Genomic DNA, 25340 nt, shown 5'->3' on the forward strand with positions numbered 1-25340 from the left:
TTTACTTGTAACAGAGTGTTTCTACATTGCAGTACTGATACTTTTACTTAAGTAAGAAATGTGAGTACTTTTTCCACCACTGGTTCTATTAGATTAACCTGCAAAAACATTCACAGACGGAAGAAAATAACATATTTTATGGTTAAATGTGAACGCTAGGGGGCAGCAAATCCCATCCCTTGGCTGGGACCCCAAATGAAGCACCTGGTGGAGGGGATGATGATTCACTTATTTATCGAACTTTCCTCAACACGTCCTCCACTCCACACACACCTCATGATGAAGAAGACTTTCAGGCACTAACTGATTGACGACAGACAGAAATAGCATCGGGCAAAAAAATAAAACCCACCAGATTCTCGCAGTCGATGCACGAATATAAAGAATAGCTCCGTTACTTTATGGAGCTCCTCCTCGACGCACGGAGCGCACAGCTGTTTGTGAACCACACAGTTCCACCATCCATCAGTTATCTGAAATACCACAAACATGTATATCAGTATCACTTGACAACAATTAGTCGATCTCTAGGCTATTATTGAAAAGTCACATTTCATTTAGCCAGCCTAATCTCTAATGGCAAATGTTTCCAATTGGTTGATAGTCTAATAGGCTAATTGGCTACACAATTAAATAGCTACGCATTGTTAATTTACCCATTTGTAACTCTGAAAGTGCGCAAATGTTGCAATTGCTTGGTTAAAATAAGTGTATGGTAAATTTTATTACAACATTTTTCTCCCCCTAAATTAATAATGGAATGGATCGGAGTAGCTTACAATACTGGGGTGGACTCCCCCCTCCAGCGGTGTGTGTGTGTGTGTGTGTGTGTGTGTGTGTGTGTGTGTGTGTGTGTGTGTGTGTCACACAGCAGGGAGCCAATCCGTGGCACCAGACTGTCTAAGTGGAACCATCAACCATCTCTCTGACCGCTGCCCTGGCCAGCAGTCGTGACAGAGCGCAGGGACCGTGCGTCACATCCATCCAGGGGAACCTCTCCTTCTCTCATTTGATGCACGGACACCTCCGGACAGAGAAGCCGCCCGCGGGGAGAGTGAGTCTACCCTCCGTTGCGCCATGGAGAACTCCGGTATGGACGGCTTAATGGCATTTTACATTAACGACACTTTCCAGGGACATGCTTTGGATAATAACTCTGTGATGGAGACACTCCGGGTAGCAGCCGGTGGTGCTGAGCCCTTCTTCGTGGACTCCAACACGGTCAGGACTGCTGCGCTCATGGCCGCTCCGCCGTCGGACGCGACTCACCTGATGCCTGCCTTCTGGGACTCCCCGCTGAGCCACGGCATCAACGTGTTCGTGGGCCTGGTGCTGTGCTTCACCATGCTGGGCCTGGGCTGCACGGTGGAGCTCAGCCAGCTGGGCGAGCAGATCAGGAGACCCATCGGGGTGCTGCTGGCGCTGGTGTGTCAGTTCGTCGTCATGCCCTTAGTGGCCTTCCTGCTGGCCCTGGCCTTCTCTCTGGACGACGTGGCGGCCATGGCCGTCCTGCTGTGTGGATGTTGTCCAGGGGGGAACCTGTCAAACATCATGTCCCTGCTGGTGCACGGAGAGATGAATCTGAGGTAAGCAACGCGCACCTCCAACTTTGGAAATGTGTTGTTTTACTAGGCCTATAAATGGGCTACACAAAACTAAAGTATTCAATAGGCCACAATATGTCCTATAGTCACATACAGTAATATGTCCTCCTAGTGTTATGGTCTTTTATTACTATTTATTAGAAATACGCACGATTGTCGTATCGTTTTTACGCAAAAGTTACATTACGCACGGCTCCAAAGTTCATAATTGCATTTTCTGTACAACCAACTGTGATTAAACGTGATTAAAAGTGAATCACATCAAGATAATATGAAACGCTGAGTTTTATTGCTGATTAATATCATATATTATGATCATATTCGAGACTCATCTGTCCCCTTGTCTCCCCATCAGCATCATCATGACCATATCGTCCACGCTGCTGGCTCTGGTGCTCATGCCGCTGTGTCTGTGGATCTACAGCCGGGCGTGGATCAACACGCCCGTGGTCAACCTGATGCCCTTCGGGGCCATCATCCTGACCCTGTGCAGCACTCTCATCCCCATAGGCCTGGGGGTAGCGCTGAGGTACCGCTACACACGGATAGCTGACATCGTTTTAAAGGTGGGTGTGTTTGTTTATTTGATTGATTGATTGATTGATTGATTGATTCACAAAACAAGAATATTAGACATAAATAATATGCAGTACCAGGTGCCATCTCTGTACAATCATTGGAGAATGTTACTTTTCTGAACAGCATTTCTCTAATCATAGTTTTTTTTTAAACATATATAATAATGACACAACAGGGGGATAATAAATACATGTGCTGATTGTGAAAAATAAATCCCAGGGGCATAGATATTTCCATGTCCTGTGAGCAACCTCAGAAAGCTCCTGTGTGTCCGCTTTAAGGAAGAAAAAAATATTCAGAACTTGGATGCTTTAGAATTACGATCACACTTTGTGCGCAACGGCGCATTGCGTAATTCCCCATGAGACTGACAGCAGGGCACAGTGACATCAGAGGCACTTTGTTAAGTAAGCCTCCTCCCTCTGAACTGAACATGATAATAGAGGCTCTCAGGAGGAGGGGGGTGGGCGCCTGCTTCACATCTCTGAGACACGGTGCAGGCGCGCTGATGATGCATTCCAGGCTCTCACTGCTTGCATGCATGCAGGGCTGCTACTATCGATTATATTATAACGAATCCATGCAGGAATAATACAATTTTCTTCATTATAGGCCTAACTGACTAACCAACTTTTTTGTATAACCGACTAAAACAATGACTATTCCTACTTGAGCCTTATTTTATTCTTGGTCATACAACAGTGTTGCACAAGAATAGGGACATTTCAGCCCGACCCAAATCGATTAATATAAAAAGAAATATTTTTCATAATCGATTAAGTTGATTAGTTTGATTAACCGTTGCCTCCCTCCTCCATGCAGGTGTCCCTGTGGTCTCTGCTGGTCACCCTGGTGCTGCTGTTCATCCTGACCGGGGCTCTGCTGGGTCCGGACCTCCTGTCCACCATCCCTCCCTCTGTCTACGTGGTGGCCATACTGATGCCCGCGTGTGGCTACGCCGCCGGCTATGGCCTGGCCGTGGCCTTTGACCTGCCTCCCAGCAGCTGCAGGGCCGTCTCGATGGAGACGGGCTGTCAGAACGTGCAGCTGTGCACGGCCATCCTGAAGCTGGCCTTCCCCCCTCAGCTGATGGGGGGGATGTACATCTTCCCGCTGCTCTACGCTCTGTTCCAGGCGGCCGAGGCCGGCATCTTCATCCTGGGTTATAGGATGTACAGGAAGGAGGTCCTGCACAAGCCTGACCTCACGGGGCCAGGAGAAGGCGGGGACATTGGGTATCAGAGGTTCGAAGACGACGACGGTGACTTTGAGTCGTCCTATGGAGCGGTGACAGTGAGCGACGCAAACTCCATCACGTTGGATCCCTGTCCTCCGGGGTCCACTCCTGTTTAATGTCCCTGGCTGGCTGTGTGACTCTGCGTTGTTATCATATCACGATGATGAATCATCCTTCTGTTCATTGTTATGAACCAGAGAGAGAGAGAGCCCAGGAGAAGAATTAAGAGCTGTGCTTCATACGTCATAATATGGAAGGCTGCAGGGGACTAGGCAACTTGAAAATGTATAATGCCACAATAGCATTATCATTTTTACACAAATGATTGAGTAAACATTAACATGTAAAATGCAATAATTCAACTTTCACATACTTCAATGATGACCATATGAAAATGATTCTAAGCTGTTCATGTTGAAATAGCCTATACTGTCCACTGTACAGTGGGCTACAGTCAAATGTTAATTCAAATTGACGATTTAAAATGCAATCTAAATAATGTAACCTGATATTCTATTTATGCAAGCAATATTTAAGTCACTGTTAAAATTAATACATTTTCTAGACAAGATGAAAATTAAAACAGCCTTTGACTTTTCATGTTCAAAGACTTCAGGTTACATTGTTAATCTTAAATTGAAAATCTTGTTTTAACATTAAGCTATGGTCTACAGTGCTACAGATTAAGTCTGAAAATGAAATGTCATTTCATTTTCATTTTAAATTAAATGATTGCATTTTCATTTGTACTAAAATAACATAATATATGTGGGAAATGATAATGATCTTATGGAAATACATTAATTTTCATTTCAAGTGTCATTTAGTCCCCCATTGCTCCCATAGGCTACATAAGCTTTCAATGTTTCTAAAGAAACGCTGCCAATTCAGACAGGTTCAGATATAATAATGAACTCAGAACAAACTGTGTAAGCACTCGATCACTTTCCATCATGTCTATGGGAAAGTGGCATTTGTCAACAAAAAAAAAACATTTTACATTCATGGGGCACTTGTCAACATGCTGTGCACAGCACAAGGACACACTCACCAAAGTTTACCCCATAGTCCTGTCGTGCCATATACAGTACACTGGTCTGTTGCTATAAATCAGTGGTTCTCAACCCTTTCAGGCTGTGACCCCCCAACATAATCATATTTGAACTGGGGACCCGACACCCTGACAAGCACTTGGCATTTTAGGAGTTGAAGCATAACATGTTGTTTGACTCAGTTCCACAGATAAATATTGTGTAACTAGCAGATCTACAAGCTCACAACGCCTCATGCTCATGCTCTCAACACTCATGTTGTGAGCTTGTAGATCGGCTATTTTCACATTTTTTGCCTCTTTCTATATTGGCCATTGTTTGACAGGTTTTTATAGTATAGTTAGTTGATTACTTTTGATGCAGTAATGGTCTTTTTTTTAAATGAAAAATCCTTAAATTGTCACTTAACTGCCATCTGGGGACCCCCTGGGTGTCCCGATCCACAGGTTGAGAACCACTGCTATATAAATCACCCTGTGTGTGTGTGTGTGTGTGTGCGTGTGTGTGTGTGTGTGTGTGTGTGTGTGTGTGTTTGTGTGTGTGTGTGTTTGTGCGTGCGTGCGTGCGCGCGTGCGTGCGTGAATGTATGTACGACTCCCTGGAGTAACTGGGTAACAAAAGGTGTCTTCTGCTGCGTTGCAATTGGAATCACGCTGTGCCAATCCATCAACCACTCTCAATGAATAGGACTCTACTAATGACCAGGACTAACAGTCTGAAGACAATGTACAATTGTGTATAATATAACCATGTGTATATCGAGAAAATATATCGACCAAATAAAAGTTCTAAATATATGGCAACCGTTTTGTCGTGGCTCTCTTGCAACATGCTGGTAGCAGCTACTTTGCGCCTTTTACGCACAGAGAAGGAACACACACACGTTACAACACAGTAAACATATTCATGTAAATTTAACTCCGAGGGCGTACAAGTGGAATCAAATGGACCCCTACGACTCTACGAGAACATTTGGTTCCATTTTGTACACCCTACACCATACAGTTATATAATTATATTATATAATTAACACCGAGGATTTGACTGTGAAGCTCCCTGAAATATCAGTCATGGATGAACTTCAACCTGGTTTTTGCTTTTTCTCCATTTACATCTACAACTACGCGTACATCTACATAAACGTTCAGATGCCTACCCTATGGCCGCGGATGTTACAATTATGTACGGCCCCTCAGAAGTACGGTCCGTATCTTCCGTATAGTTCAATAAAAAGTATTTTAATCCGATCGGTGGCCATTTTTCTACGTATTATCACCATACACTTTCAACTACGCGACCCTATCGGTTGGGAGGTGGATTGCACTCTGATACATTATAACTCTAATGAGAAAATGGCCACCGATCGGATTAAAATGCTTTTTATTGAACAATACGGAAGATACGGGTACTTCTGGTGGGCCCGTACATAATATACATGTACATGTACATGTACATTTAATACATGTAACAGGGTAAGCACTTTATATTTGAAATCCGAACGTTTATGTAGATGTACGGGACTAAGGGCCGTACATGGAGAAAGTGCAAACACCAGGTTCATGTTCATTCGACCGTCGTGTGATCCATGGCTAACTATGAAAGCAATCCTACGGCCGCACCGCACCTGAGCACAATCAGGTCTGATGGCGACCAGGTGGGTGTATTTAACCTGTTCCACCATGGTGACCGGGCTAGCTGAACTAAAATGGCTTCGTACGGAGACGAGTCAATGGATAGCTACCTCTACTCATCGTACAATCCTTACAGGTCCTACCACCCCAAACACAAGGCCGCGGCCTGGAAGTACAAGAACTACGTGTCCCACTACGCGGACGCCGAGGCCTTCAACAACCAGCAGCGCGCCCAGCTCAAGTCCATCTTGTCCCAAATCAACCCCAAGCTCACCCCGAGGCTCAGGAAGGCCAACACCAAGGACGTGTCGGTGCAGGTCAACCCCAAGACCGAGGCCTCGGTCCAGTGCTCCATCGGCCCGCGGACCCTCTCGGCCCTGAAGCGAGACACGCAGCGTAAAAGGAGAAGCGAGGGAAGCGCCCCCCAGACGCCCCCCAACAACAACAACTCCGCGGTGGGCGGCGTGCACTACCCCCGCACCCTGGCTGTTTATTCCCCCATCGCCTACAGGTAGCTTAGTGACTGTCTGTCACGATCATGACGTATTACTTGACAGATTAATTGTCATACAAATAATTGCACTGAATAATTTAATTATTTTGGGCATGTACAAATTACACTTGTTTGCCTTTTACACAAGTGGTTCTCAAACTGTGGGTCGGGACCCCCAGGTCCCCACATTTTTTTTGTGGGGGGGGGGGGGGGGGCGTTAACTGTCATCCCCACATGACAGTGAAGTGACAATTTATAAGGCCTTTTTAATATCTAAAAAACAAATACAAGTTAAAATCAAATTAAAGCAATCAGCAAACTCTACTCTAAGAACTGCATGCATTGTTTAAAACAAATTGCACAGGGCAGATTTGACAATTCACTTTTTTTTAAACTGACATTGAATAATTGTATGCTTTCAAAATGTAGTGTTCCTTTAGCGGAAATAGCCGATCTACAAGCTCACAATGCGGAGACATGATGTGAGCTTTTAGATCTGCCATTTCTGGAAAATTTAACATGGAAACTATTATGGAAAATAATTGTGACCTACTTATAGAAGCGTCACCTCCTTCGTGACAGAGGACCACCAGCAGACGGGAGAAGCGGACAGTGAGGCACAGACTGGAGATCCGCCCGACGACCCACCTCATCCTCCTGACGCTTTTGTGAAAAGCGAGGACCAAGGGGTCAACATTAACAAGGAGGCGAAAACATCCAAATCTGCTGGGCAACGCAAAAAGTCCAAGGTTGAAGACGTCAAACTCGTTGAGGCCGAGGTGACCACCAAGGGCCGCGTAAGATTTCAGGTGAGTTTCACTCCAAGAGTGTGCAAATGGATGATGGGTCTATACGGTTCCATTTGTACACTTTTGGAGTTGCAGACTGATAAATTACCTTGCCTTTTAATGGACGTTGTGTAATTGACTCGAGCGCTAGAGGAGATTGTGACTTGTTTTACTTGTCACCCCTTAGTTTCTAGAACAGAAATACGGATATTATCACTGCAAAGACTGCAACCTGCGATGGGAGAGCGCCTATGTGTGGTGCGTCCACGGCACCAATAAGGTAAGAATACGACGAGTGCCATGGCCCAGAACAATCAGTTTCTGTTGCATGAGTCTAATCAATGTATCTCATTCTCCTTCCAGGTGTATTTCAAGCAGTTCTGTAGAAAATGCCAAAAGGATTTCAATCCTTACCGTGTCGAAGATATCACATGTCATGTGAGTAATGTTTTGTACTATACAAAATGACGAGTACCGGTAATATTTAAAAAGGTCCAGTTCTTAACCTTGTCCCTCCTTCTCTCCAGACCTGCAACAAGGCGCGTTGTTCCTGTGAGGTGACACCGCGCCATGTCGACCCCAAACGGCCCCACAGACAGGATCTGTGCGGCAGGTGCAAGGGCAAACGGCTCTCCTGTGACAGTACCTTCAGCTTCAAGTACATTATTTGAATCTGATGACTCCATCGGACTTTGCCCATTCACACCTGCGTTAGTGCCACTGTCCTTCGCTCGGGGAGACTCTACAATGCCCACGAGGGCCCCTGGGATGAAGGCCGGGGACTCATTACTTTAATTTTGTGTTTTGAAATTAAAAGTATACACCACTTGTAAATGTGCAATAAAAGGACAACCTAGCACTCTACTTTGGATTTTTTGTGTGTGCTTGATACATGGAGATTTATACAACAGTGAGGCTGCATTAACTTAACATTTGGCAGATGCTCTTATCTAGAGCAACTTGTGAGGTTAAAGGGGTCAACAGGATAAGGGGTTTGAGGAAATGGAATGCATCAAACCTGTGGGCTATTGCTCTAGCTCCACCATCCAAGTCTCAACTGCTTCAGAGAGCATCTTTAAAATGTGATGTTTGATGGTAGGGCAGTGGTGCACCACTGAACAGGCAAAACTAAGGCATAATGCAGAAGTTGACGTTTTAATACTTGCATATAGTTTGTATCGTTTCCCAATTCATAACAATGTATCCGCAACAGAATCCTTGCTGCTGTGTCTAAAGAATAAAAATGGGTTGCTAGTGTAGCAACCCCTAGAGGTTGCTGCTGCCCACACCTAATCTGCCCAAAATTCTTGAGTCTCAAGTGGAGAAACATTTATAAATCACTAGGGGAAAGGCCATAGGGTCACCAAAAGCGGTTACACCCACCCAGCAAGTCAACACTTTGGCCTGGGGTCACTAACATGATCAGGTTCCATCCTCTTGGGCAGTGGTTCTCAAAGGTTAGGTATGTACTATAGGCTACAGATCCCCATAATTCTGACCCATACAGAACCAAATTGGCTCTTGGGAACATGAATGTGCTCAGGCGTCTACGTTTATATAGCCATAAAGGTAGACGCCTCCTCCGGCAAGCTTCCTGACAACTGGCCAATCACTGTGTCTATTCCGGGACTTAAGACGCGCTGTGATTGGCCAGTGTCAGGAAGCTTGTCTTCTCTAATGGTGGCCACTGAGGCCAACGAGGTATCTAGATCTAAGTGGCCATAGGGTTAATCGTTGATGTACAGGGATTCCTCCCAGTAGTTTGAGATGTAAAGTGTTGGACAGACAGACACCAGCGGGACTAAAACCACTCAAGGATGGTTTTAGGTTATGGATTGAACCCAGTGTTTAGAAACCCTGGTACAGAGCGTTGAAAACCAGTGACCTTTTAACCCATTGAGACCTGAAGCCGATTCTACATGTCTCCTAAATCTCAACAGTTTTCTGAAAAACGTATGTTGCTATATCAGTGGTGCTCAATCCTTTTCATGTCAAGGACCCCCAAAATTATATGTAATTGGCCGCGGACCCCCATCAAAATATTTGGTTCCAGGGACCCCCAGAAGCAAAGATTTGAGTTAAAAATGTTTGCTCTAAAAATATATATATTCAAAGATTTGCACACATTTTCACAATTTTTCAAAAATAGCAGATATATACGCGGTATAGATCTGCTATTTTTGAATAGCCAAAAGTGTAAGATAATGCTTTTAGCACAAATCTAAAAATGACAGGTCTTAATGGGTTAAAGGGATAGTTCACCCTCAAAATTACTTTATATTTCTATCAATTAGTCACTCCATATTCTTTTGTTTTTGTTGCATTCCTAAGCCAATAATGTGATGACCAGCGGACTGGTAGGCAGCGGTTCCGGTAGGAGACACAAAGAGTCTTCTTTGTATCTCCTACCGGAACCGCTGCCTGTCATCAAATTATATATCCATGAATTCAAGTCTCCATGGGGTGACTAATCAATAGAAAAACATGTATTTTTGGGGTGAACTATCCCATTAACTATTAATATTAACATTGATTGACACAGCCTTACTGTAGGATCAGCTCTTTATTTATCCAGAGAGAAGGCTGGTATGTGAGTGAACAAGAAAAAAAAAGAAACAAAAAGAAAAATGTATAATGCTCCTCTACATTAAAACAATATGTTCCAGGTAAATAATATATCCATTAAATAATTAAGAACAGCATTCAATTGTACCAGACAAGCAGAAGAAAAAGCTCTCTGTGAGGAATGACTACAGTGATTAATACAATGTGCCATGACAAGATTCCACGACGCGTTCAGGTTATCGGTTCGTAATCCTGCTGTTTTTGGCCGGCGAAGAAGCGGTGCTTTTCACAAAGCATGGCGGAAAGTCTCAATGGCAGCCATTTCAAACCCCCGGTAGTTGTGTGTGTCAGGCAATGAGTACAGCTGTATGATGGGAGCAGCCAACATGGACAAACACAAACCTTCGTCTCCCATCGGAAGGCGGCGAGGGCCTTCGATTGGAGAGCAGGGCCAACAGAAAAACTAAATAAAATCACAGTGAGAGAAGGAATGCATATGACCAGGCTTGGTTAGCCCGATTTAGATGCTTTGTCGCGCTGTGGTGACGCAAGCCAAAGATAAGCGATCTGTAAGCTCACGGCACGTCGCACTGCGATGCGTTGTGAGCTTCTAGATCGGTTATTTTTGGCACACGAAAACCGTCGCACGACAAAGTATAAAATCAAGCCAGGCTGCAGCGAACCAACAGGAGAGAAGAGACTTCAATCGCAGCCCCCTCCCATCAGCATGTGACTGTTGGTGAAGTGTCCGATCCCACAAGACCCCAGACTCCATTGCAAACAGCAGCCATCCAAAACCAAGCCAGTCTTTTTGGGAAATGTTGAAGTTTTGAGTGCGATTTGAGGATTACGATGGTGGTTAGTGACTCAAATCTGGTCTCGCGTCGTCTCTTCTCACATTAGCTTTTAAACCATCCTGTTTCGGATTAACAGTGCATTACACAAAAAAGTACAAGGGAAAAAAATACTGGTTTTACACTATACATTTTTTTTCTCTCTAAAATATATACAGAGTAAAATAAGTTATTGATGTATTCCATAATGGGTTTGTAGCCAGTCTGCACTCGTGGGCAACTCTATGCATTGTGTGTGTGAGCGTATACCGGAGTGTCCGATATATAATTGCCACACGGTCATAAAGTCTCTAAAGGCAGCTACTTATTTGGTTAACAGAGTGAGTTTCATGAGATCTGTCGAAGGCAACGCTCCTCTCAAAGCAGGTCGATAAACAGATATATATATTTCTCTTTTTACATTCCCCGGTGGAGGAAAACAGCTCCCCTGGGGTTACAATTCCGTGTTAAATACCCCCAACATTTACAACCTAGGATGTTAGCTCTAATAAAAAATACATTTCTCAAAAAAATATTCTTGCAGTGCTTATTCTCTTTCAAGCATGCTTTTGAAAACTCTGTTTTTTTTTCCTATTAGTTTTTTTTTTTTTTTTTACTGTGTACGTGTGTTTGCTTATGAATATGTTCTCTCTCTCTCGCTCTCTCTCTCTCTCTCTCACACTCTCGCTCTCTTTTTCTCTCTCTCTCACACACACACACGCGTCTGGACGTTCCTTTCCGGATCGACTCGCATGCTTCAACCCCGTTCTTTCTCAACCTGGGGCTAACAAGGCCGCCAGCCAGGAACCGGAGGCCCAGATAGGCCGTTTTTCTCTAAATGCGACCAAAGAAAAAAACCAAAAACCAAAAGAAAACATTTGTTTTTGCATCATCATCATCATCCCACCATCCTGGGCCAGCCTCATTTACCAATCATACATGACTTATTGCAGCTGAATTTTACGAGTTGGCTTAGTCTGGGAAAACAAAAAAATCTAATATTAGCTTTGAGTATTCATAGATGTAATAATAATATATATATATATATTAATCACAGTCACAGTTATGCCCACACATCCTTTAGCCCTTATAGGTGGAGTCTCTCTCGTCCTCCTGTGAAGCCCCCGCCTCCCCAGCCCCGGTGGGGTCTGGGGGGGAAAAGGGAGGGGTGTCTGTGATCGTCCTGTCCGGTGCCGTGCGGTCCAGCCTTGCCTTTACAGTCCAGTGCTGAACGTCGTGGTGGTGGTGGCATTGGTATTGGCGTTCTGGTTGGCCTGGGCCTGGCTCAGAGCCTGGCGAATCTGCAGGTTGAGCTCCATGAGGCGGGCGCTGGCCTGGGACAGGTCCCTGCTGGGGCCCACCACCGCCAGGCAGCCCGTCTGGCCCAGCGTCTGGTGGCGGAAGTAGATGTGCAGCAGCGTCTGGACGGCGTCGTCCGTCTCGTTGCCGAAGATGTCGTTAGGCCACAAAGACCTGGTGGAGGAGGGGAGGATGGTGCTTAGTGCAGACCTTTATACTATTCTATAAAACGTCAAACGTTTTTAATTTCAAGGACCCCCAGTTTGGTATGCATTAGGCCACGGACCCCCGTTAACTCTGATCATTTGCACGCTCAGAGTTACAGACTCGTAAGTGTCCTTTTTGTGCCTAACTATCAACAATTTAGCTGGGGAATGACTCACGCTCATTTGTTTATTTAGACAGATCCCCATTAGCTGAGGCCTAAACGACAGCTAGTCCTTCCTACACTTGTTTTGACACCAGAAATATATAAAGCATGCACGTCCAGAACGATTAACGACAGGTCCTGGACAGAAGAAGATGTGAAGAAAACATAAAGAGTCCGCACTTGACCTACCTGAAGATCTTGACCTGTGTGAGAGCGGAACTGAAGTCTCTAGCCCTCAGAGCTTCAATCAGTGACTGGATGGCCGTTTCAGTGGTGGTCTGAGCAGAGTCCGATATACACACATCCTCCTGTTCATCACTGCCTGTCTCTGCTTCCTTCAAGCAACCCTCCAGGATAGCCAGCTCTTCAGACATATTGGTTACCTGAGACACACACAAATAAAAAAGGAAATGATGCATCCACAGAGCTTTTAAAAAGGTGCGGAATAAAAATTGGCCTTGTATACGTGACTCTGGGAAATATGGAAGCTTTTACCATAGAGGTGGAAAAAGTACGATGCGTCGCATCGCAAGCTTGTAGATGGGCAATTTTCAATGGCCGAAATGTACAGTAGATAGGGTTGAAGTGGTTAATGTATGTTTTGTAATAATAATACAAATCTACAAAGTAACTAGTAACTAAAGTTTTCAAATAATTGTAATGATAATTGTAATGACGTTAAAGTACAATCTTTGCCTAAAGTTTTCAAATAATTGTAATGACGTTAAAGTACAATCTTTGCCTCTGAGATGTAGAGAGTAGAGAGTAAAAGTACTGAAATACTGGAAATACTCCAGTAAGATAAAAAAAAAAGAAAAAATCAAAATTGTACTTCAGTACAGTACTTATGTAATTGTACGTAGTTACTGTACACCACTGGTTGTGATGTGGTGTTGTCTGTAGGTACTTTAAGCCTGATTTATAATCCGTCGGACGACAGTGTCGCTTGCTGAAAATAGCAGATCTACAAGCTCACAACCCATCGTATGGCCGACTACAACTTAAGCATTACTGCACGGATGAGCCCACAAGCATGCGTGTTCTAAGTCCGCCTATAGGGAGGTCACTAAAGAAAACCGGTTAGTATCGACCAGTGATTAACTGGAATAAGTGATCCTATCGCTCCGTGAGAAATGATTCAATCTAATGCAGTGCTTTAATCTGATTAAAGATCCCCCAAAGAGCTATAAAAACTGCAGTGCTAGACTGTGGCAGCATAGATCAGACAATGGCCGACCCAAGCCCACAGTCAGTGAGATTAGCGATGGTTAGATAGGAGGTCTGTCTGAGTGCTTGGTGGCCCGAAATAACAACAAGAGTGAAAGACTACCTATAGCATCAACTTCATATAGTAAGTAAGAGTCTGTAGGAAACCAAAATTCACAATGTGTGCGAGTAAATTTCTTTGCATTCTTTTTTGAGTTTTGCATAAAAGGCAGCCAGGATTCTAAACTTGTCAAACTTATAGTCACCCTGACTCGACCCATCCAAAGGATACATCATTTATAGTGCACAATATTGTTCCCAGCAACTAAAACAGAATTAACTTCAACATGGAAAGCTGGATCTCTTGAATGGTTTAACACAAGTCTTAACTTAGAGGGAGGCCAACTTAACAGTCTCAAATCTTAACTTTATGCAGCAGTCTAATTTTAGTCTGGTAGAGAAGTCTGTTTTAGATGAACCACATAGACCCTATATACTTTGTTGTTCGGGGTCAAAGCTCACATCACGTCACGTTACTCGCCTATTTCCGCACAATGTTCGACTATTATAACATGTCCAGCATAGGGACGCTAGGGTTCATGTGGTTAAGTCTCAAGACCAACTCTGAAAGACACATCTCCTTGTTCTGGTCTAGGGTATGAATAGTGCTGTGTGGGCTTCTGTTTAGATTGTGTGTGAAACACAGACAACATTAGCTGTGTTTACGGCCATTTCTGTGTGGTTTTAGGCTCACCTCTGCCTCTCTCTTCATGGTGTCCACTCTGCTGATGAGTTTACAGTAGGCCTGGAACAGCAGCAGCAGCTGAAAGTGCAACTTATAGAGCCTGCGACACAGTTCCAGCTCCTTCACAATGAGAGAGAGAAAGAGAGAACACAGAGTCACAACCTGCATGAATCACAAGGGGTACAGTAATGTATCCTGGGTTAGAGATGAGAGTGGAGATGAAAGGGTTAACCACATGAACCCTCGCATCCCTATTCTGGGCATGTCATAAATAGGCGAACATTTTGCAAAAAAGAAAAGAGCAGATCTACAATCTCACAGTAAGTTGCAACGAGACGCTTATAGATCGGCTATTTTCGGAGAGGAGATTTGGTGTAGAGGGAAAAAAGGATGAGAATAAGTATAGAGCCCTGGGATTACACCGGTCAATTAATCATATACAGGGTTTAACCACTTAAACCCCTGCATCCGTATTGTGGTGAAATCTTTCACAGAAAATAGCAAATCTGCGACGCGTTGTAAGCTTGTCAAATTGGCTATTTTCAGCGAAAGCTTTCTCCACAAATAAAAGAAAACAGAAAGGACACTAGTATAGAGCCCTGAGGGACTCCGGTCAACCATGTGTGGGGTTTAAGTGGTTAAGTGGTTAATGTGAACCCAGGCACCAACTCAAGGATTCAATGGAGAGAGGTGAGGGTCTGTCTCTAAATCATCATAGACCATCCTTCAGCACCTCGCTGTCACGCTCCCGCTGGGCCCCCAATAACTGGATAAATAAAGCAATCAAATAGATGGTTGAATGATTGGGTCATGGATGGGAGTTAAAGGGCACCTCTGAGGATATTTTAAAAAGCTGAATCATATTGTTGTGTTGTGAGCAGGACATTAATATCTCATGATGGTAACACTCTCCAATGCTTTCTGTGTGTCCAGATGATCACTAGTCTGCAGGCGCTGGTGAAACGCCAGTTGGCCAACGTTAAATGTGTAGTTTTGCCAGTGCCTACAGATCGAGCTCTCTAAACGTAGACAGCATTTAGGAAGTGCTGCGACAAGTTTTCACATCTTAGAACGCTATAGAATAGAATAGGATTCACCTTAAAAAAAAATGGGCAAAATGGGGGGGGGTTTGACTTACCCAGAGTGAGACAAACTCATGGATTAATGTTTCATGTCGGTGTGCAGTTTGTTGAACAGTGAGTTTAACCTACAGTAGTTTAGCTCAACTGCCCATGTCTATGAGATCAAATGACAGCTTCTTTCACAGGCAGAGAAACAGACCTACACCAAACAAAAGGGTTTCAACTGTACTGTGCTGTCAACATTTCTTTAACAAACTCTTTCATAAGTGCATCTAAAATCCTAACAATGACATTGTAATTACAGCTTCAATAGTATACAACATTTTCTGAAATATGGATATTTGTATTCATCTGCTTTGGCTGTTTGATATAATCTAATTTCTTTGCAAATAGGGAATTAAGGGACTTAATAAATGCATAAATTATAATGTGTTTTGTTAGAGCAGCCATTAATCTTTGAATAAGTTTAAAGGTGCATTACTTTATTATTGAGAGGAGCTGCTAAATGATCCCATAGACATTCCAGAATTGAGCTAGGCAAAGCTAAAATCACCATTCAATAAACCTTCAAACTGCAAGCAGAGACATGAAAATCCACAAGATTGTCCGACTAAGTAGGAATAATTGCTCAATTCAACCTATTCCCCAAAAAAGGGGAGAAATAAAAAACAAAAGCAATATGAATGTATTGAAGTATGGGAATGGAGCCCTACACATGCAAAAATGAATAGTGGTTTGAACATGGTGACAATATGGTTCTCTCCATCCATTCTCTCCTATTGATTTGATAACCCAGGACAACCTCTTACAGGGGGCAAAAAAAACCTTGGACGATCTGTCGTCTGTTTTCCTGTGCAGGTTAATAACTACATAATGGCTAAAAACATGGAAGGCTGACGTTAGTAGTACACCATGATGCAAGCAAACATTTATAAATGGCCGTGTTCGCTTTATACATGCCAATGTGCAAGCATTGAAAATACTGTTGAGTGATTGCTTGCACACTGACACACCTAAATCTAATACACCTATTACTAATTTTGTTAGCTGCATCTGAGCTGCTTACATCACGTGTACAATGAAAGGTCAGCCTGCCATCTTTTAACCCTTCTGCCGTTTTTAACCTGTACAAGAAGACAAACGAAAAAAATCGGCCTAGGTTTCATACCCCTTTAAAATCAGCAGGTACCACTGTTGTTATTAGCAGGAGTCAAGAAGTCAGCCTGCAGTCACAGTAAGTATGGAGTACAATGCTGTTAATAGGTCGACTAGCCAACCAACAGTAAAAGCAGCTACAGTATTTACATACATGGTAGGTATTGGAGTGTATTATGATTCATTACAGGTTGGCCGAGCTGGGTTACTCAAGAGAAGGAGAGAGAAAGAGAGAGAGTGGGGGGTGGGGGGGGGGGAGAGATAGCTCAGCCCTCAGGTGAAACAACGGCGCGGGGGTCACGTTACAGAAGAGAAATGAAATGGGGTCAGTGAGTTGTTTTTGGATGTTATGTTTATTATTATTATTATTACGGCTAAGAATACGAGAACCACTTACTGCTAGATTCTCCATTTGCTAAGCAAGAAGGTGAGCAGGTCACAAAATAACAAATAAACAGAACAACAACAACAAACAAACAAGAAGAAATAAAAAATAAAAACAAAAAAACAGGAAGAGAGAAAGACCAAGAATTAGTGTGCTTCAACATGGCAGGAGAGTCACGCACGAGCAATCTGTCCTTCACACAGGCCGAGTGGGGGTGGACACTCACTCAGTGCCAATAATAATGCTGAATATACAGTAACTCCGTCGTACGTCGGTGTCATGCACAGAAAATAGCCGATCTACAAGCTCACAACATGTCACGCGCGCTGTGAGCTTGTAGATCGGCTATTTTCTGTGTGCGACGCAGTCGTGCGACGAATTAGGAATACGGCTTAACACATGACAAGCTCAGCACTAAGAGACATGCTAGAGAACAGCATGTAGAGAGAGACAGAGCGAGTGAAAGAAAGAAAGAAAGCCAGAGAGAGACAAAGAGAAAAGATACACATCAAAATCTGGACTATTAATTTGACTCTCACACTCACTTTCAGAGTTAAATTAACACTCCGGATTTGAGTGTGTAGTGGCCATGCTTGCAGAGCAGCTGAGCGAATGTGAGACGAGCTCTCGTCTACAAAAGGGCCATTAGTCTCTGGCTTGTATGGGTCATGTTTCTTCCAGCCATTTGGATTCGATTATGTCTATCATTCAGTCCAGTGGTTTCCTGGAAACGACCAGCTGATCATGGTGCTTATTATTGAGAGGACTGTGTTAAGGTGACAGACTTTGGTTCCAGTCAAAAAGCCTTTTAAGATATACACACAGCACAAAACAAAAAGGATAAACAACTGGAGTTTAAAAAAAATCCTCCTGGATAATTTCAAATCCACGATAAGACCAGTGTCCAAAACACTTGGTCCTCAATTTAATTAAAAGACCAGTCAGTGATACAAACATTAGTGCCCAAGCACCAAAAACGTAAAAGTGCAGTGGAGATATGTTCTTATTCTCTAGGTCATTCACTCAGCAGAAATTATTTTATATGAACTGTATTTGCTGTATTTTGACATAAAAGGTTTGCCATGTTTGTAAACATTGGATTTATGACAAGGTGGTATGATCAACTATCTTTTAGAACAGTGGTTCTCAAACCTTCCCAAAGGACCCCCAGTTTGGTATCCATCAGGCCACAGACCCCATAACTCTGAGTGTACAATTGGAACAAAATGGACACGTAAGAGCCCATTTTTCTTCCATTTGAGTTACAGTCCTGTAAGGTTCCATTTGGTTCCCAACTATCAATCATTTAGCTGGGGACCCCCTGGAACCTCCTTCAAGGACCCTTGGGGGTCCCCAGACCCCACTGTTTTATAATTACGCATGAATATATATATTATTACGCATAATTTATAGCTTCAAAACAATCCCGGTTTGGTCCTTTGAGATCCAAGAGGAGGATTTTTCCCTTCCATTTAAATTCCTAAAGGACTTTTTGACTGTCGTGCACAATGAAGCCACATGCTGGGGGGCCGTGTGGGGGCAGGCAGCGCTGAGGGTCCTACCTGGGCTTGAGTGTTGGGCCTCTGGTTGCTGTCTTTGTCACCAAACGTCTTCCTGCAGTTCTCCAGCCACTGCAGAGCCAGAGGAGAGTAGGGGTACAACAGTTCATCAATCAAATCCATTTAATCAATTATTTAAAAAAGAAAATCGATAATTGACAATTTAATGAAATAATCAAAAACATTCATTCACATCATTCCCTATTTTGGGCATGTCATAAAAATAGCCAATGAAAAAGTTCACAACGTTTTACAATACGACACGTTAATGTGTAGATCGTCTATTTTCTATTTTCAGTTTTATTACACAACACTGTTGTGCAATTAAGTATAAAACAACGCTTGAAAAAGTAGACTGTGAAGTTGAGTAATCACAAAGAAAACAATTGATAGCTGCATCCCTCGAGGAGGAGAGACGGCCAAACGAAACGAAACAGAAGACAAGTCACTGTGAACCACTTTCTCCCTGGCATCATTGGGCATGCCATTAAAGGCGACATTTTCCAAAAGAGCAGATCTACAAGCTCACAGGACTTGTGGGTGTGGGTGTTGCGGGATGGAGACAGATGGAGACAGACTTTGTGGGGGCGGAGTTTAGATTTAATAACAGTACTGTTGTACTTAGCGAATTAAAGAAGGCCTGTTTTCAAATCTGGGGTGGGGTGGAGGGGAGGGGGTTGGGTTGGCATCCAGCTCTCTCTCAGGAGAGCGGTGGTGGAACTGTCTCATTCAATTAGCGCCCCTGCATGCCAGAACCCCCCCCCCCCCCCCCCCCCCCTCCTCCACCCTCTTTCCACAATCTCATCTGTTCCTCTGTTCTCCGTGCATCCCTCCTCCTCCTCCTGCTGCTGCCTGGGCCTCTGTAACTGATTTAAGGACCGCCGCTGAGAGCTATTTTTAGCCAGGGGGGGGGGGGGGGGGGAGGCACAACGATGGCAGCTAAAACCCTCCCGCTAGATGCCAATGGTGACAATGGTCGTTTATCGTGTACAGAGGCATCAGCTCTTTGTCCTCTTATCCCCGCCCTAGAACCGGATAAAGGTACAATGGACTTTGTTGTGTTATCTTTTTAGCTTTAATGTCTTACTGTACCACGTGCCGTTTACATTTCTGACTAACAAAGTATTCAAGGATGTGGGGTGAAGTGTCAGGGCGTGGATACGAGTAGAACAGTGGTTCTCAACCCTTTTTAATTTCAAGGACCCCAAGTTTGATCATGCATTAGGCCACGGACCCCCCCATGTGATATTATGGGACACCAGTGCAACATTTTCTGTGTTTTCATTTAACTCTGAGAGTGAACAAATGGAACCAAGTGGACTAGACAAGATTCCATTTAGTTCCATTTGTATACTCTTGGGGGTTAGTTACAGACCTGTACGAGTCCATTTGATTCTTAGCTATGAATCATTTAGCTGGGGGGGACCCCCTGGAACTCCCTTCATGGGAGCCCCACATTGAGAACCAGTGGTGTAGAACAGTGGTTCTCAAAGTGGGGGGGACCCCCAAGGGGACATTGGGGGGGTTCTAGGGGGTCCCCAGCTAAAGTAGTTAACAGAGCATCACAGTCATTTTAACCACTATCTATTTATGTTGGCTATTCATAAATAGCAGATGTACAAGCTGAAATGTTTGGATTCTTTACATAAATCTTCCCTTCTGGGGTGGCCCCTGGCACAAAACCTTTTCAGATGGGGGTCTGAGGCCAAATACATATCAATTTGGGGGTCCTTGACTTGAAAAAGTTTGAAAAAACAGTGGTGTAGAACAGTGGTTCCCAAAAAGAGAAAATTAGATTTTTGCCCGGGACCCAAACTAGTGAGCAGATCTTCAAGCTCACAACGCGTCACTTCGCGCCACGTTACAAGCTTGTAGATCTGCTATTTTCACTACTTCTTTCACTTCTGGAAATTATCTATTTTACTACTTTAGATTATTAGATAATTGATGAAAATCCCTTGAAATAATATATCAATCTTTTTAAATGTAGGAAACAAAAAAGGGGGGGATATTTACTCATTACCCATAAAAATTGGTCCGAGACCCAAACATGGTTCCCGACCGACGAGGAGGAACAGGGGTTTGGAGGATGCTCACCTGCTCGGCTGCCTCCCTCTTGCCATTGTAGGTGTCCAGGTGTTCCTGCAACTCCAGCACACTGAACTTCAGGGTCTCCAGCAGTCCACACGACACCAACTACGACAGCGACACACAGCAACACACACATTAAACCCACGCTGTAGCTACTAGCTACACACATACACACAACACCAAAACGAGTCAAAGGTATAGGACGAAACACACAACCGCATGCAACAAACGCTACATGCCCTTCCCGTTTACAGGTGGGCTAACACTTGATTTATATCGTGTGGCGCAACAAAAACAGCAGGTCTACATTCATGTTTATTAACCCATTAAGACCTAAGGCCTACATTCTACAAATGTCTTCTAAATCCTAACAGTTTTCTGAAAAACTGTATGTTGCTATATCAGTGGTGCTCAAACTTTTGCATGCCAAAATGATATGTATTTGGCCGCGGACCCCCATCTCAAAATATTTTTGTAATAGCCAAAGTATAAAATAATGGTTAAAGTGTTTAAAAACTAAAATGACACTGATGCTTTACCGGTTTCAATGGGTTAACAAAGTATCAATTAGGCTTAAATGTGAATATGTGTGGTGTAGAGTGGATCGAATTCCTGTTTAAAAAAAACGGTTGTCATGAGGGGCGGTCACAGGCCGTCTTACCGTCTCTGCGTCCAGCAACACCGTGGGACACTGGGAGTGTGAGGTCATGACCTCTAGGGAGCTGAGGAACTGGTTGCCCATTCGCTGTAGCCGTTCGCCGAGGAAGCGTACAGAGGAATGCGTGATGGAACCAAACTTCCTCTGCATGCTCTGTGCAAACAAAAATTAAATAAGAGAAGGTTGTAGTAAACAATGTTGTAGCAACAACAAACAGGAGACAGAAGCCTGAGTTATAATTAGTTGCGCGTGGGTGTTGTGCACCGAAAATAGTACAATCTCACGTCGCATTGCGCTCTGACGCGTTCCGAGTTTGTCGCTATTTTCGGCGTGCGACACGACGCAACGCACAACCGAGTACAAACCAGGCACGAAGCTGTTGTGTTGGCGCAGGCACACTGACCTGGAAGAGCCTGGAGAACACGTGGAAGGTGTAAACAGCAGAGGAGCCGTCCGTGTCCGACAGCATCTGGTTGACATGGCAACGCCAGGCGTCCTCCTCGTTGTCGTAGGCGACAGGCTGGAACGCTGCCAGGATGGCGGAGAGGAAGGGCGAAGGGGGCGGAGAGGCCTGGATCTCAGGGAAACAGTCTGCGTCGCCCTCATCTTGACTGGAACACACACACACACACACACACACACACACACACACACACACACACACAGCCGGTTAGCTACAACACACTGCAGTCGCCTCGTTCTTCCAGCGAGCGGTCGAATGTAAACACACGCACATGCTCTCAAGCGCTCTCTTCCCCTTGACTGCGAGGAAACAAGTGGACCTGTTCTAAACCGTCGTTCCTGCTCTCTCTCTCTCGTTCACTGCGGAGCTTTCTTTCTTTTTTTTCCTTTTTTTGCTGCAGTCTATTTTCAGCTCTAACCTACTGCAGTGCCCTAGCACAAAAACAACAAAGGGGAAACTGTTAGCGTTTTAGCATCCTGCGAAACATCTTCTCTCGCTCTCTCGCAACATACACAAACACACACACACACACACACACACACACACACACACACACACATATACTTACAGGCCTGTGGGACGAAAGAGCCTGAAGAAGCAGACAGAATAGAAGTATTTGAAGCTTGCGCTGCCGAGCGCTGGGGCGGACACAGCCTCTGTCCTCATCCTTACCTTAATTAGCGCGCCTCTATCTCACGTTATTTGCCTCCCCTCTTCCCCCTAACAGTCTGCAGCACACGGCAGTGTTGCATGCGACTGCTAACTCTGCTAGTGCACTGCTCAGCTGTCCCACACAGGACTGCGGGAAGCTCTATCTGAGCCCAGCATCGACACTCGCACATACACACACTCACACACACACACACAGCCATAAAAAACTGAGCAAGGCCCATCCTCAAGGCAGCGCACGGCTGCTGAGTTGCTCTTTTCAGGCACTCGCTCGCATGGCTCAACACACGCATGCACGTGCACGCAGGCAGAACATTTAGTAGAGCCCCACTGTTTTGAGTTAATCTCTTGGGAGGGTTTCTTACACTTTCCATCAATCATGCTGTGCAACAGTTCTGTGTAAGAGCTCCAAGTGCATGGTATGGCTGTTTGCCAGCGAGAGCATACAGTTGTGTGTGTGGGGGGGGGGGGGGGGGGTGCTTCTTTATGCAGGAATAGCTTAAATCCTGACTGGTGTTGTGACTAGTGTCCTCTAGCCAGGCCTGGACCACCTTGAGGAGGGTGTGTCTAAAAGCTGGCCCACCTTCAACAGAGGAGCGTGCGGTCTTGCTGTGTGGGACCTGTGCCAGGCATGGACCCACCCAGCAATCACAACATCTACTTCATCTCACAGAGGCCACACAATGCCTAATAAAAACACCGGAACAACCCTGCCACCTGTACACTGCAGATATTACCACTAGCTTCGTAACAAAGGACAACAATATATCTCTGCTGTCGGGCAGAAACCAGCTAACTACAAAATGTTCATTTTCCAGGAAATGGAAAAACGAAATAATGTTTTTTCAGGAAATGAAGAAAACCTATTTTTAAAACAAAGCAATACTGCCTAATCAAAGTTGGTGTTGTGATTTTATATATTTTCAGATACTTGCATGTGTCATTATATTATCATATAATATAATAGATACTTGCATGTGTCATTATATCGCTCTCCTCAGAAAACACTACATATATTTTCTTTTTCATAACATTAGCATCAGTGCATCAAGTTTGATTAACAGGTGCACTGCATAGTTACTTTTAACAGACTAAACTCCCTCGTTAAAGTGTGTTTATCTTCCGCTCAGCAGCAGCTCTGTCCTCTGTGTGCCACACAGTGGAGAGGGGGTGGAGTTAGCTAGTTTAGCCGACAGTTTGACGAACCAATGGAGTTAGCTGGTTTTGTCAGAAGCGCTTTTTAATACTATTCATTGGTTCAAAATGTGTTTAACTCACACACAGACGTTAAGGGTGTTGAAAATTGAGTTGAATTTTTTAGTTAGCTGGTTTCTGCCCAACAGCGAAGATATATATATATACGCAATATAAGGGAACTGATGAATATTTGAAGTGAAATTGGCAAATCTAAAGCCCAATTTACAGTGCTGTAACTTGCCCGAAAATAGCCGATCTGCAAATTCACAAGGCGCTGCATCTGCGAGGCGTTGTGAGCTTGCAGATTGGCTAATTTCACCATGCAAAACTGTCGTGCGACAAAGCAGAAATTAGATATAAGGAGGAGCACTGCAGTGATACCATACACAACGAAAAGGGACCTCCAATGGTTTCTGGTTTCTCCACATGAGAGAAACAAAACCACAGGCCAGTAGCAAAAGTTAACTCTCTCATGTAGAAGTTTATTTTATGTTTTTGGCGATAGGAGCCACCATCCAGCCAGGTTAACCTTCACCGAAGATTAAAATGTTATCAAAGAAATATGGCTAGCATTACACAAGCAAGCCCAACCAGTCCAAATGTAACAAGTGTGCTTTTTAAAATGTATTTAAAATGTACCATGAGACACACTCAATGAGTTAAACGTGCCAGACCTCTGATATAGTCCTTGGGAAGACAGTGGTCCTCTGATATGGTCCTTAAGACAAAACTGGTTCCAAAACTGGGGGTCGGAACCCCCAGTGGGTCCCCAAATTATTATTTTTTTTGGGGGGGGGGGGGCTCCAGATGATTAGCTTAATGTGCAACAGTGTTTTCTCACTCAACAGTAAACAAACCAACCTATACTATACTACAGGGTATCTGCATATTTATAATGTTAGAATGTAATGACTTTAAACCTTTTTAATACCAAATTGTCAAATATTACCTAAGAAAGAGTCAAACATTGTGTATTTTCACAATATTTATCTGTGGTGCGTTATCTGTGACATGTGAGCTTGTAGATCAACCATTTTCGCCAAATGTTCACCCCCCCCCCCCCCCCCGAATAGGGACGCTAGGGTTCAAGTAGCTAAGCACTGGGCTGTCCAAGAAAACCTTTAACCACTTAAACCCCACCATAGGTATAGTGGGGAATGAAAATAGCCAATAGACAAATGCGATCGGCTATTTTCAGCGAAAGCCTTCCCCACAATAACAGAAAATACACTAGCATAGAGCCCTGAGGGACTCGCTCAACCATATGGGGTTTAACCCTTTAAGACCTGAGGCGATTCTTAAAAATGTTTTCTAAATCCTAACAGTTTTTTGAAAAAAATCCCCAAAAATCTGTTTCAAGATTTTTCAAAAATAGCAGATCTACAAGTTCATAGCGTGGCACTCGGTGCCGCGCTATGAACTTGTAGATCTGCTATTTTTGAATAGCCAAAGACATCTAAAGTGACATAGATGCGTTCCAGGTATCAATGGGTTAAGTGGTTAAGGTCAGTAGTGACAGGAACCACACTGAGTCACTGACATGCACCATAATGGGCCATGTCCACAGAAAACATTTTGTTGGACGGAGCACTTTGTTGTTCTAATCACCACCTACAAGGTCCTCGACAACCAGGCTACCTCTCTGAACTCCCGGGGGGGGAAGGGGACGTGGCGGGGAC

General features: G+C 44.1%; 3 protein-coding genes across 13 annotated transcripts in view; 2 read left to right on the forward strand and 1 right to left on the reverse strand.

Moving 5' to 3' along the window:
• Positions 1-1104: 1104 nt before the first annotated feature.
• On the forward strand, positions 1105-3536 carry slc10a4 (solute carrier family 10 member 4; the record flags this gene model as incomplete). Its single annotated transcript, XM_084066980.1, has 3 exons — positions 1105-1586; positions 1960-2170; positions 3006-3536. 3 exons carry the CDS (start codon positions 1105-1107, stop codon positions 3534-3536), a joined length of 1224 nt encoding a protein of 407 aa, XP_083923106.1.
• Positions 3537-6177: 2641 nt separating this feature from the next.
• Positions 6178-8055, forward strand: zar1 (zygote arrest 1; the record flags this gene model as incomplete). Its single annotated transcript, XM_084066052.1, has 5 exons — positions 6178-6614; positions 7156-7405; positions 7572-7664; positions 7748-7822; positions 7912-8055. 5 exons carry the CDS (start codon positions 6178-6180, stop codon positions 8053-8055), a joined length of 999 nt encoding a protein of 332 aa, XP_083922178.1.
• A 1873-nt stretch (positions 8056-9928) lies between these two features.
• The window catches only part of fryl (furry homolog, like), a 109976-nt gene continuing 94564 nt past the window's right edge, over positions 9929-25340 (reverse strand). For 9 of the 11 annotated variants that reach the window (XM_084066794.1, XM_084066785.1, XM_084066791.1 and 6 more), the window contains 8 exons: positions 21736-21943; positions 21336-21485; positions 20681-20779; positions 18587-18655; positions 17037-17054; positions 14412-14522; positions 12641-12834; positions 9929-12255 (listed from right to left, as the gene is read on the reverse strand). In XM_084066794.1, coding sequence (XP_083922920.1) covers positions 11997-12255; positions 12641-12834; positions 14412-14522; positions 17037-17054; positions 18587-18655; positions 20681-20779; positions 21336-21485; positions 21736-21943 — 1108 coding nt within the window. In that variant the 3' untranslated portion in view covers positions 9929-11996. The remainder of the gene's footprint in view (positions 12256-12640; positions 12835-14411; positions 14523-17036; positions 17055-18586; positions 18656-20680; positions 20780-21335; positions 21486-21735; positions 21944-25340) is intronic. The other 2 variants (XM_084066788.1, XM_084066786.1) reach the window with 1 other exon arrangement.

The sequence above is a fragment of the Gymnoscopelus microlampas genome (assembly GCF_963454915.1).
Source record: "Gymnoscopelus microlampas genome assembly, chromosome: 9".
Lineage (NCBI taxonomy): Eukaryota > Metazoa > Chordata > Actinopteri > Myctophiformes > Myctophidae > Gymnoscopelus > Gymnoscopelus microlampas.